The sequence below is a fragment of the Schistocerca piceifrons genome, chromosome 1 (assembly GCF_021461385.2).
Source record: "Schistocerca piceifrons isolate TAMUIC-IGC-003096 chromosome 1, iqSchPice1.1, whole genome shotgun sequence".
NCBI lineage: Eukaryota > Metazoa > Arthropoda > Insecta > Orthoptera > Acrididae > Schistocerca > Schistocerca piceifrons.
In genome coordinates, this window is record NC_060138.1 from 1,138,296,405 (window position 1) to 1,138,309,697 (window position 13,293).

The 13,293-nt window shown below is 37.8% G+C and overlaps 1 protein-coding gene across 3 annotated transcripts in view; it reads left to right on the plus strand.

The window, feature by feature from the left end:
- Positions 1-13,293, plus strand: part of LOC124801001 (kinetochore protein NUF2 homolog) — a 101,563-nt gene that overhangs the window by 49,433 nt on the left and 38,837 nt on the right. For all 3 annotated transcript variants that reach the window (XM_047263041.1, XM_047263040.1, XM_047263042.1), the window contains exons 3-4: positions 5,897-6,105; positions 9,264-9,410. In XM_047263041.1, coding sequence (XP_047118997.1) covers positions 5,897-6,105; positions 9,264-9,410 — 356 coding nt within the window. The remainder of the gene's footprint in view (positions 1-5,896; positions 6,106-9,263; positions 9,411-13,293) is intronic.

Genomic DNA, 13,293 nt, shown 5'->3' on the forward strand with positions numbered 1-13,293 from the left:
TTCATCTACATCCTCTTCCATTTCCATAATTTTGTTCTCAAGTACATCGCTCTTGTATAGACCCTCTATATACTCCTTCCATCTTTCTGCTTTCCCTTCTTTGCTTCGAACTGGGTTTCCATCTGAGCTCTTGATGTTCATACAAGTGGTTCTCCTATCTCCAAAGGTCTCTTTAATTTTCCTGTAGGCAGTATCTATCTGACCCCTAGTGAGATAAGCCTCTACATCCTTACATTTGTCCTCTAGCCATCCCTGCTTAGCCATTTTGCACTTCCTGTCGATCTCATTTTTGAGACGTTTGTATTCTTTTTTGCGTGCTTCATTTATTGCATTTTTATATTTTCTCCTTTCATCAATTAAATTCAATATTTCTTCTGTTACCCAAGGATCGTAGCCCTGCACAATCTGCATGTAAAAAAACTGCCACGGGAAACAAAGCTAATATGATGGTAGGCCTACATGAAATGGATCCAGAAAGTGATTATAGAATTGTAACTTCTGATAACCACCTGGTGCAAGATGCTAGCAAGGTCAATTTACAGTCTAACATTGCACAAGATCTTAAACAAAAATTAACCCAAAGTGAACAATCCACCATACAGTGTATGAGTAATCCGCCAGTGAATATAACTGCTCAATCACCAATATATGTGAAGGACAAAAACGAAAGAAATTCCCGAACGTTACATAGCAAGAAAATCTTGGAAAAAATGAAAGTACTAATATTAGGTGACAGTCGTGGAAGAGACAGTGCTCAAATACTGCAAGACAAACTAGGGCCCTCATACGAGGTAAAAAGCAAAGTAAAACCTGGTGCTCCACTAAAAGAGGTGGTAAAAAAACGCAGAAAATTTGACAAGAAGCTTCAGTACACATAATACTTTGATTATAATGGGGGGTTCTAACGACACAGACAAACCTCTTGATCTAATGATGAAACATGTGGTAGGACCATTGGAACCAATATTCGCTCTAAGTCACAAAATGAATATCATTATCCATCCTATACCCGGGAGATATGATGTTCATAATCTAAATAGTAAAATTAATACTGCAAACCTTCACCTGATACAAGCACTGAATTTAGCAAAACATGCATACAAAAAAAGAATTGCTGGGAATTTAAAATAGAGAGACTAGCCAGAAACCACTTCACAACACATGCTTTCCACCTAAACAAATGCGGCAAGGAGATTATCTGCAATAAACTGGCCTTCCTGACAACTATGGGAGGCAATAAGAAACCAAAAGTCATAAACCATAAACAGATGCTTATAAGCAAATGGATCAAGACAAACAAGATGGGAAATAAAAATAGTAATAGTGGCCATATTGTGCAAACTACACTAGACAAATGGGTCACGAAGTCACAGAGACGAAACACAAACCCCCTGACCCCTCAAAAAGGTCAAGAACCTGAAAGGATCAATAATGTGATGGTGAACATTATCGAGACAGCCCTACAAAATGACAATGTGATGCCGCAGCAGTGTGATGTGTATGTGGGTAGCACAACTGCTCAGAAGTCAACATATTTTGAATACAGCACAATTTAAACTAAAGGTCAGTGACACAGTAAATATGTCTTCGAGCCCCCTGAGTAAACCCCACTCAGACCTGAAAATCTATTATCACAATGTCCATCCTTAAGCAACAAAACCGATGCCAAGCATTTTGCTGACCTGTGAACTCAGTGATATCTCAGTAGTATGTCGAGCAGATCACTGGCTCTGCACTGATGTAGTTTAGTTAATCTCACTACCAAATTTCAAACTGTGTGAACACTACTCCAGATCAAATGATGGACATGGTAGGGTTGCCATCTTCATAAAACAACAGATTGAATATAGTCCACTTCCTACCCTAAAGGAAATAGGAGCAGACAAGATCTTTGAATGTGCAGCCAGGAAGCATACAGATCTAAATCTAATTGTAGCTGCAATTTACCGTCCCCCCTCTAGTAGCATTAATGATTTTCTGTTACAAATGGACTTGTTTCTATCCAAAATAAGTCAGTGGAAACAGGATGTAATTATATGTGATGACTTTAATATAGACTTTCTGTTGTGTACATAGTTCCGCGTAGTCAGCGCGTACACAACTTTTCCACTAGAGCGCGCCCCGCGAAGCACAACAGCGTAGGCACAGCGCTCGTCCGTCTCCGCACTACGAGATGGCGCTGCCTTAGAGACGGACCAAATTCTGCTTCCGCCGATCCGCGTATTAATATGTAACGCAGCCAATGAGATTGCTGCTAACGTAGAATCTTTTTCTCCTTCCGGATCACACTCGCGCAGTGATACCTGAACACGCGAGGTATTATAACATGTGTACAGACCTCCGATTACTCAGTCTGCATTTGTCTGCACCAGTTTATGCTCAAGTTTCAGTCTGCGCCTAATAAAATTATCATATTCCTGCACATAGCCATGAAGAGAAATGTATAGACACTTTGTCAAGTATCAGAGATATGTGAGAATAAGATTAACGTACCAAGACCAAAGGAACTTCAGATTGTCAATTGTAAACAGCATCCAGAATCAAGTTACGTAATGTCTATGCTTGTTATTATTTTAATAAATGTGTGTGAAAATTAATCAAGTTCTGTTTAAAGTTGGTCACCGTCAATCTGCTACTCTAAGCGTGTAAGTGGCATTTCTATCATCTGACCTAACGGCAGAAGATAAACACGCCACGATAAGACCATGAGACATATAGCTGATGCTCGCCTACTTCGTTAGAACGACAAGTCATATAATCTGATGGTGTGTGTACCGAAGGTCTTACAGTACGCACACCACACTTTCTCACCCACAACAGAAACAGGGAGATATTGATTAACATTGCAAAAACTTGTAATCTGCATGGCCTTATAAACGAGCCCACTAGAATAACACTCATATCGAAAACAGCTCTAGATCAAATTTTTGCAAGTATAAATAAACTTAACCCAACAATAGAAGTATACAGTGCAGGATTCAGCGACCACCAAGCTGTCATTCTAAAGGTCGATGTTAGCAAAGATACCTCAAACCCAGTCCCACCTAAAACTTTACGAAGGTTTTTCACTCAAGATAACTTGAACAAGCTAAATGCCCTCCTTAGTAAAAAAAAGTGGACAGAGATGTATGCAGCCAATGATGTCAACATGAAATTCAACATATTTATTGAAACAATTATCCACCACTTTGAAAAGGCTTTTCCACAAGAACCAGTAAGAATAAATAATAATAAGAGAAACAAGACTTGGATTACACCAGCTATAAAAATCTCTTGCAAACATAAAAGAATACTCCACATGTTATGTTAACAAAGTAGTGACTTCCCCCCAACTAACAGAATACTATAAAAACTACACATGTATCCTAAGAAGAGTGATAAGACAGGCAAAAAGGATGCAAAATGATGAGTACATTGACAAATCCAGCAATAAAGTAAAAGCAATGTGGTACATTATAGAAAGGGAAAGAGGGGAAATCAAAACTACACACACAAGCATAGAAATCAAACTCAACAATGAATCTATATCTAATCCCGAAGTTGTGGCGAACTCTTTCAACAAATTCTTTACGAGCATAGCTGGAAAATTGATCAAAAATAATCCTAACACAAACTATCAACCAGCAAACCAAAAATATCACACATGTGCAGAGTCAATTTTCATTACAAAAGTCACTGAAAATGATGTTGCAAAAGCCCTCAGAGAGTTAAAAATTCATATTCAGCTGGAATTGATGGTATCAAGCAGCTGTCATCAAAAATTGTGTGCACACAATTGCTGAAACATTAACTCACCTCTGTGACTGTTCTTTCCAGGCAGGTACTTTCCCTGAAGCTCTGAAACTTTCTAAAGTAATTCCTGTCTTCAAGAAAGGTAATAATAAAGATATGAATAACTACAGGTCTATCTCAATCTCATCCTGCTTTTCCAAAGTTTTTGAAAAAATAATGTACAAAAAACTGATGGACTTCATTGAAAAAAAAAAAAAAAAAATTACCAAGTTTAGCTCAACATGGGTTCAGAAGCAACAAATCTACTGAAACTGCAGTATATGATTGCATAAATATGCTATTAGATCTGTTAGATAAAAAACAACCCATAACAGGCATATTTCTGGATCTGTCAAAGGCTTTTGACACTGTTGACCACAAAATATTGCTGGAAAAAATAGAACACTATTGTATCAGAGGATTGCAAACAGTTGGATTGCTTAATTCCTAACCAGTCAGATGCAGAGAGTCAGCATGAAATACCCTAGCAGACAAAGCAACTCAATAACCGAAATCCTACCGCGTAATAAAACTGTAAAGCACGGTGTACCACTGGGCTCAGTATTGGGACCTCTACTTTTCCTCCTGTATATTAATGATTTGAGCCTGAATGTAGACGCATAGAAAACAATAATATTTACTGATGACACAGCTGTACTTCTCAGAGGGGAGAATACAGAGGCTGTGCAAAAAGCTGTAAACTTGGCCACGAAACAATTCAGCAACTGGGCTAAAATCAACAGATTAACTATCAGCACCAAAAAGACAGCTTCTATGAACTTTCACACAACACAAAATGTAAATTACTCTCAGCCACTTGTCACTGTAAATAACCAGCCAGTAGATACTGACACTGTTTTCACATTCCTGGGTCTGTGGGTTCAAGAAAACCTGAAATGGAATACACATACAGGAAAGGTAAATGCCAGAATTAATACTGGCTGTTATACATTGAGTGTACTGAAATAATGTGCTAGCCTGAAAACATTAACCAGCGCGTACTACACTTACATACAAGCCCACCTAAAATATGGTGTGATATTCAGGGGAAATTCTCCAACTGCCCTGAGCACATTCAAAATTGAGAAGAGCAATGAGGATTATATCTGGGAGCAAACCCAGAGACTCCTGCAAACCTATCTTCAAAAAGTTGGAAATCCTTACACTGCCTTGCCTATACATTCTCGAGACTCTAAAATTTTTCAGAAACCATATAGTGCCAACTGACTCCAGAGCCGTAAAAAATGACATACATAAACTCAACACCAGGACAAACTCAAATCTGCATGTTTTATGTACAAACGTCTACTGTGTAAAAAGGGAGCTTTCCACATGGGCCTCCAAATGTTCAACAATCTTCCCACTAGTATTAAGTCCATCGAAGACAACATAAAATTTACAAAGGTGTGAAGTCATATTTGTTGTCACTGTTTTTACTCTATAAACGAATACCTAGAACAGTACTCTTGCTATTTATGTTAAATTGAAAGCATTGAGCAATGGAGTGAAGTAAACTTAACCAATCTTTGCAATATTATACATTAGGATACTATATGTTAATAAATGTTAACTGATATTTTCCGACATCTGTAACACACTGTGTACCATCAGGTCACATGGAATAAATAAATAAACCTTACATCATCTGTTGATTGCATTTTACTATTGACACAGGGTAGTTATTGTATTATGTAACGCAATAGTAAGAGCTTTGCGATTCAGAATACTTGACGACCACGATGATGATGACAACAACAACAATGATGATAACCAGTAGTGGATGAAGATACTCTGCAAACCATGCAAAGTGTATGGCAGAGGGTACTTCCTGTTGTACCAGTCGTTGGGGCTACTTCCTATTCAATTCGTCTATGGAGTAGGGGATGAAGGACAAAACACACACACACACACACACACACACACACACACACACACACACACACACACAAAAATCTGCCTACACATTTCTCATTTCTGCTTCTTTGTGATGAGTGGTTGTAGATACACCTGTCATTCCCAATATAGTGTACATTAATTTTTGTGTGCTCAGAAATTACATTTTTTTAAATTAGTTTTTTTTATTCTTACTATAGTGTCACCAGATTAATTTCTTAGCCTTCCACAGGTCTCGCTCGGACTTTTACTGTAGTTGTTATCCTTCATAATGTCATCCTGTTCAGAAATTCAAGAAAGGAAGTACTTGATGAGATAGTTGAACAGGCAAGTGAAAAGATTGAAAAATTCAGAAAATTGGCAGTTCTTAAAGAAAAACTTAGGGATGACATCAATTGTCAGTCAAAATATGCAGCAAAATTAGCAGTGCAACAGGAACAGGTTTGTTTCTTATATTTGTAATTAGTCTTAATAAACTGATGATGTTACGTGTGGTGTGGATACTTCAGTAAATAAGTACCTTAAACTAGATTCATTCACTGTGGGACACAGTTAGAGGATCACTTTTTTGAAACTCTGTAATTGTCTCCCATTATGATGCATAAGTTTGAAATTGTGCTCAAAGCTGTCTACTGCCTTACTCTGTAATGATGCAAAAGTGTGACACCTTGCGGCTTCACCATCGGCTCAACAATGCTTCAAACAGCAAGGTTTTGACACGTGGGGAAAAAAAAGGCCAGAGCTCAGTAGTTCATGAAATGTTTTAGGCGGATTAATGATTTCACATTGGCAGTAAATTTCACCACTATTCTGCACAGGGCCACTGTGGGCCTGTCACATGATGGGAAGGTCTCCACATTCCCTCTTACTCGCATCTCACCCCCACGATGCCCAGCATTGAAATCACACAGTTTTATTATGGGTGGCTAAGGAAAACATTTCAGAGATACCACCGTTCAGTATTGAGATGAAAAAGCCTCGACAGGTGGCATAAAGGACGACTATGACACCACCTGTTTCCTTGTATCATTGATTCCCACACATTTCATGGTGAAAAATGGGCATTCACATTATGATGAGCAGTAGGTCGATGTTCTTGACATCCTTTGACACTGCTGACACTCCCAGACTTTTCAACCCTTCTCTAATGACTTTATGACGGTACATCCCCATTAAATGTGACTGCTCCACTTTAGAGAGCAGAGTGACCACAATTTTTGCTCTATTTTACTGCGTGGAACTACAAGGGATCACTCGGAACCGTTCAAAGATATATGAACGTGATTCAAAGCAGCAAAGGGTGCATATGCATTTTCAGCCCTCCTGTTTGTTGCACCCTCCTGTGGCATGATCACGGGCCAGTGCGTGGGTGGGGGGTGGCATTGACACAATTCAGAGTAGAAATTTCAAAGAGTTACTGTAAGACCCACCAGTTCGGTAACACCCTTGGTGGCACTCACTCACGTTTCCTGAAAATTTTAAAAATGTGCCTTTACAGAGAAAATCTCTGAAATGGTCTAGGCACTTGTAGGCAGGCAGCTGGCATTGTAGAGGTGTCGGGTGGTTACCTACCTACTTGCATGCAAGCACTTAGAGCTACTTCACAGGTTTTCTCTGTAAGTGCGCATTTTGAAAATTCTCAGTAAACATGGGTGGGTGCCACCAAGGGTGTTGCCGAACTGGGGGGGGGGGGGGGCGGGGGGGTCCTAAGAGGGCCCTTTACCATTTTATTCATGCATGTGTTAATGTCATACCCCCCCCCCCCCCCTTCCCCTCCCCGACCAAGCCACAGCAGGGTGAAAAACAGGAGGGCTGAAAAAGCATAACCACCTTGTGCTGCTTTGGATCATGTTGAAATTTCAATGAATGGTTTTGAGTGGTCCCTAGTGGTTCCACTCTGTACACAGGAGCAACAATTGCAGTCATGTTGCACTCCAAAGGGGAGAAATCACGTATAATGCGGATGTAGCCTCACAATGTCCTTAGGGAAGGATCGAAACATCCAGGGATGTCAGCAGTGTCAATGGTTGTCAAGAACTTCATCCTGTTGCTCAGCACACTGTGGACTCTTGTTTTCAAGCATGAAATGTGAGAGAATCGATGCCCTAAGGAAATGAATGATGTCATTGACACTTTTTACGCCTGCCCCTAAGGCCTTTCAGTGCAATTTCTGAGGGGCAGTGCGTCTAAAATGTTTATCTCGGTCACCTCCAAGAAAAAGATTTCAGTGCTGCGTGTTGCAGTTTTAACCTCTGTCACAGGTACATCAAAAGGAAAAGTGAAATTTTTTTAACAAGGGGTGTGATGACCTTCCCATCACGTGACAGGTCCATGGTGGCACTGGGCAGAATTGTGGTGCAATTTAGTGCTGATGTGACATCGTTAATCTACCCTACATGTCACATGAAATTCTGAGCTCTGACCCCTTTTTTTTCCCCGTGTGTCGAAACATTGCTGTTTGAAGTTTGACGCATCATTGAGCCTGAGCCTGATGTCTCAGAGTGCCATGCTTTTGCAGCATTACAGTGGAAGATTGTTGACAGCTCTGAGTGCAATTCCAAACTTAAGTGTCACAATGGGATACAGTTAAAGGTTTTCAAAAACATGATCCTTTAATTGTGTTGCAATTTTTAGGAAGAAATATTTGCAGTTAGTTGAGCAACTAATGTAACTATAAGAGATGGGACAGAGTAGACATTTTAGAACAGGATGAAAAGTAGGTCTTGAATGTGGAAGGAGGAGGTTGTGAATTACGAGGAGGATGTTATGTAAAACAAGAAAAAATTGTTGATTGAAATTGTAGTGACAATGTACTTGTGAATTATGATTCATAGAGAAATATTTTTGTTGCATACAATTTCTTGGCCATTCAGTTTTTTTAGAAATATTTAATGTTTATTTCACTTTATCAAGATGTTGTGGACATTTGAAAAATAATCAAAATTTCATCATTGGACATAGTTGCTATGGACTAAATGGATATTTAATGCTTGAAACTATTAGATGACACAGTTTATTGGAAGTAGAAGAAACATCTTTCTGATGAGGTGCACATAGTAGTCATGTGGTGTAGTCAACAACTGATCCCCAGTTAGGTTCAGTTTCTTCATTGAAGAACAGTTTGTAGAACTAATAATTCTTACAGAGTAAAAATGTCAGATTTCTAAAAGTATCATATTTAATTACTGTAGTGTGGCACAGATATACACTTTTTGTGTTAAATTTCCAATGAGTAATAGTCAACATTCTTAATCTGACATTGTTGGAATTGATGCATTTAATGAAATTAGCAGTTTGCTACTATAAGGATACTTTAAATTTCCTGTTACACAGAATTGTGTAACAAGGAATATGTTTAAAGATGGTGTTTGATCTTTGTAATCAATTATGTACCTAGGAAGGTTTTCCTTGTGTGTGTGTGTGTGTGTGTGTGTGTGTGTGTGTGTGTGTGTGTGTGTGTGTGTGTGTTAGCTTAGGAGAAGAAGTAGGCTGAAAGTTAAACAACTCTTTCTTTCTGCACACCTGTTTATTGCTTAACGTCTCTTCTTTTGTTAAATAATTTCAGTGGCATAAGTATTAATAATTTGATTCATTTTCAGTTGAAGAACCAAATAAATGATGCAGAAGGAAGAATTTTCACTTTAATTGAAGAAAGAGAAAACATTACAGAATCCATAGAGCCCTTGAGTAAAACTCTGGCTGAGTACGATAATGAAATCCGCAAGCTTGAGACTGAAGGTATTAAGGTAAATAGTGTTCACTGCTTTTGTAAGTTATTGTTTTGGATAATTTTTCATTTAATAGTAGAGGTCTTATATTTGCAACTGAAATTCAATAATAATCACATGTTATACTTAAAAAAAACCTCACTATACATGGTTTAGAATTTGGAGGATACTCATAAATTATGAGGATATGGTGATATGAGGGTGCGAGTGTTACAGTAAAAGAGTTTGTGAGAAGCACGCAACAGAACTGGTGAACTGTCTAAGCAAATCTTTATTTGAAAAGTAAATATTATCAGTTTAGGCGATGGGAAAGTAAAAAAGTTGCGTACATTGTATGGTGAAAAGATAGGTTTGCAGTGGTGTACTTAGCTGCTGTCTGCACTGGGTATGTTTTTGCCACTTCGGATCTGTCAGTTACCTGTTATAAATCTTGCTGATGGACAATCGCCTTTAGAAATTGTTTAGGTGGTCCAGCTACTCCGTCCCACCTCTGTGTACGATGTTCCTTTTCTTTTGGACTTGAGATGCTAAATAAATTCGAATTCTCATTTGCACTTCTCTGTATTTAAAGTCTGCAAGTCTGACAATGACAGATCACAATGATTATAACTCAAAATAGTTTAACCAAACAATAACACATTCTGATACATAATGTCTCACTTTCAGGCTGTACCTCAAAGTTCTTTTTAAAATAAAAATGATACATTTGTTTTTGGTCCCTGTTGACATTGTCGATGGCCCTCCTAATCAGTCATCCAAGACCGCCAACTCAAGAGTGTCAGAGCATGCATATAGCCTCATACAGCAAGTGAATGCCATGAATCACACGACTGGTCACCATTGCCCTTGTTGTTATGGTGCACGTACCATTTGTACAAGCACAGACTCGGGCACACAGTATCTGCTCCATTCTTATACACTGCTTAACAAAAATCTGCTATCATGATCATCTTTAGTGGACCAGGGTATATCATGAAATGCCCTGTTACACTACATACCCCACACTCAAGCTAAAGATGTCATGCATAATTGCTTATTCATATGCATCAATATTTTCATTTCCTCGACAGGTACATCATTTATACAGATCATTAGTGACTATAACTCCAGCTCATGTTTAATAATACTTTATAAAATGTGCTTAATTCATTGTAAGTGTTGTCATATTTGAACATTACACCACGTCACGGCTCTTTTTATAATGTGTGTACCCTCTTATTTTTAAATACTGAAGAGTTCTCCTTGTAGGTGTGTATCATTTGTTTTGTGAGACTATTATTTCTATAAAGAGACGGATTTGCTTAAACTTATGTAACATTTAACTCCTTTACATGTTGGTTCCCGTTGTTGTTGTTGTGGTCTTCAGTCCTGAGACTGGTTTGATGCAGCTCTGCATGCTACTCTATCCTGTGCAAACTTCTTCATCTCCCAGTACTTATTGCAACCTACATCCTTCTGAATCTGCTTACTGTATTCATTTCTTGATCTCTCTCTACGATTTTTACCTTCCACGCTGCCCTCCAATGCTAAATTTGTGATCCCCTGATGCCTCAGAACATGTCCTACCAACCAGTCCCTTCTGCTGCTCAAGTAGTGCCACAAACTCTTCTTCTCCCCAATTCTATTCAATACCTCCTCATTAGTTATGTGATCTACCCATCTAATCTTCAGGATTCTTCTAAAGCACTACATTTCGAAAGCTTCTATTCTCTTCTTGTCCAAACTATTTATCGCCCATGTTTCACTTCCATACATGGCTACACTCCATACAAATACTTTCAGAAATGTCTTCCTAACACCTAAATCTATACTCGATGTTAACAAATTTCTCTTCTTCAGAAACGCTTTCCTTGCTATTGCCAGTCTACATTTTATATCCTCTCTACTTCGACCATCATCAGTTAATTTATTATGTTTACCTTTTTCAAGGGAGTCGTAGATTCTTTCTTATTAGTACACATTAAAATTTGAAAAACTTCCATATTTATATGCATGAAGATGTAAAAGGTCCCACCACACTGTAATTAAGGAAAACCTCTGTCTAAACTGGTTAGGAAACCTCTTCCCTTATGTGATCAGCTGTCACTGCAACCATGTAAATAATTTCATGAAAGAATAACTTGTCCACTTTTGTGAGTAGATACTGTAAACTGTGTTTTAATCATGTGTAAATGCCCCATATAAATTCTCTACAAATATATGGTACAGGCCATTCCATTCATAAATGTACACAACCCATGGCATGTATTAGTCTCTCTCATGGATCTCTCTATACATGTCCCATTTCTACATTCTCCTAATATGAGGACACTTCACCTTATGTTATAAACCAATTGCACAGCATCTGTCATCTTTTTCTACTTCTCTCCTCACATCAGTTTCGAAGAGGTTTCTCCATTTAATACTTGACCGTACCCAGATATCAACTGTGTAACTCCTCAGCTTATATTTTACGTTTCTTTATATTCTAATTACTTCCATGTATTAAAGCAAATCCACACATGTAATTCCCAGGCCTACCCATTTGCTTAAAGCTTGAAGCTTCGTATCTGCTTTTGTTTCACCTACCATGGCTCATGCACTGAAGTTAAGCCAAACTTTGTTTCTTATTTCTTATACTCAGAGCATCACAGCCAGCTCCGTTAATTTAAAAACAAATGGGAAAACGTCTCTACTGGGTGTTAATAAGAAAGGAATAACATTTTCCTCATTTTGCAGTGTTTCATACATCTGATTAACTCTTTATTAATGATGTTAGTCATTAGTACCTGTGAGACAATATTAGCTTATGCTCTTAACTAGACTGTTTTCTTGGAAAAATTTATATTATAACTTATGTTATACCAATTTGGTGATATTCATATCCTTACATACTTATAATACATGTTCATGCTTCAATAACATCCAGTTTCCTGGTTATGAATTTGATTTTGCTTTGGCGCACTCTTTCTTAAAGAATCACGCTTGTTTTATTATGTCCGCACATCTGGTGTTCAGACAAATGGCGCTTCATTTGTCCTTCAGTCTGAAAGGTAATACCTTAAATTCATAAGAATTTCCATTGTATAAAGTGGTGCATATTGCTTAGAATCCTCATTTAATTGTACGTGCCATTAGCCTTCTGTCAAATCCATCAACCCAAAATATCTTACTTGTTGGAACTGTGGCAGTCATTCATTAGATACTCATGGGTCTATCACGTTTTGTTTCTATGTGCCTATTTAGTGTGTGCATCCACTAGGAGGTGAAGCCCACCTGTATCAATCCAGTAATGGATTGTTATTGGCACCTAAACTATGATCTTTTGTTTGGCTGTCTATCATTTTGTTTATTTCTTCCTGTAGCACTGATTTCAAACTTATAGGTACTGGATAGGGTTTACAAAAGAGTGATTCTTTGTTTTTGATCTTAAAACTGCATATCTATTCATCTATGGAACCTGATTTGTCAGAAAAAACTCCTTCATAAGTAAATAAAATTAGATATAAGTCGTCCTTTAGTGGATCTGTTAACAGATTATATTTGTATGCCTTCTGGTATATATTATCAAGGGACAATTGCTGTAAAGATTTTGTACTGTCATAGTTAATGTTTTAGTACTAGCCTGTAAATGTAACTTACAAGGAAACATTCCCAAGTGTCAATAAAAAATCTTGAAACTTAGTGGGTATGTAGAGGGGGCAAAATAATGCATTTATGTATATTTTTGTGTTTGCCCAGTTTCACTTTTAAGGGATAAAACACATACCAAAAGGTAATTTGGCACATTGTGTTCAAAGGGAATATCTTCAAAATGATGATATATAAAAAATGTTTCTCATATAAAAATTGATATCTAATTAACATTCTTGAAAGCTGTATAGTAGAATTCTGTAATAATCGGAGATTTTGCAAAGTAGCT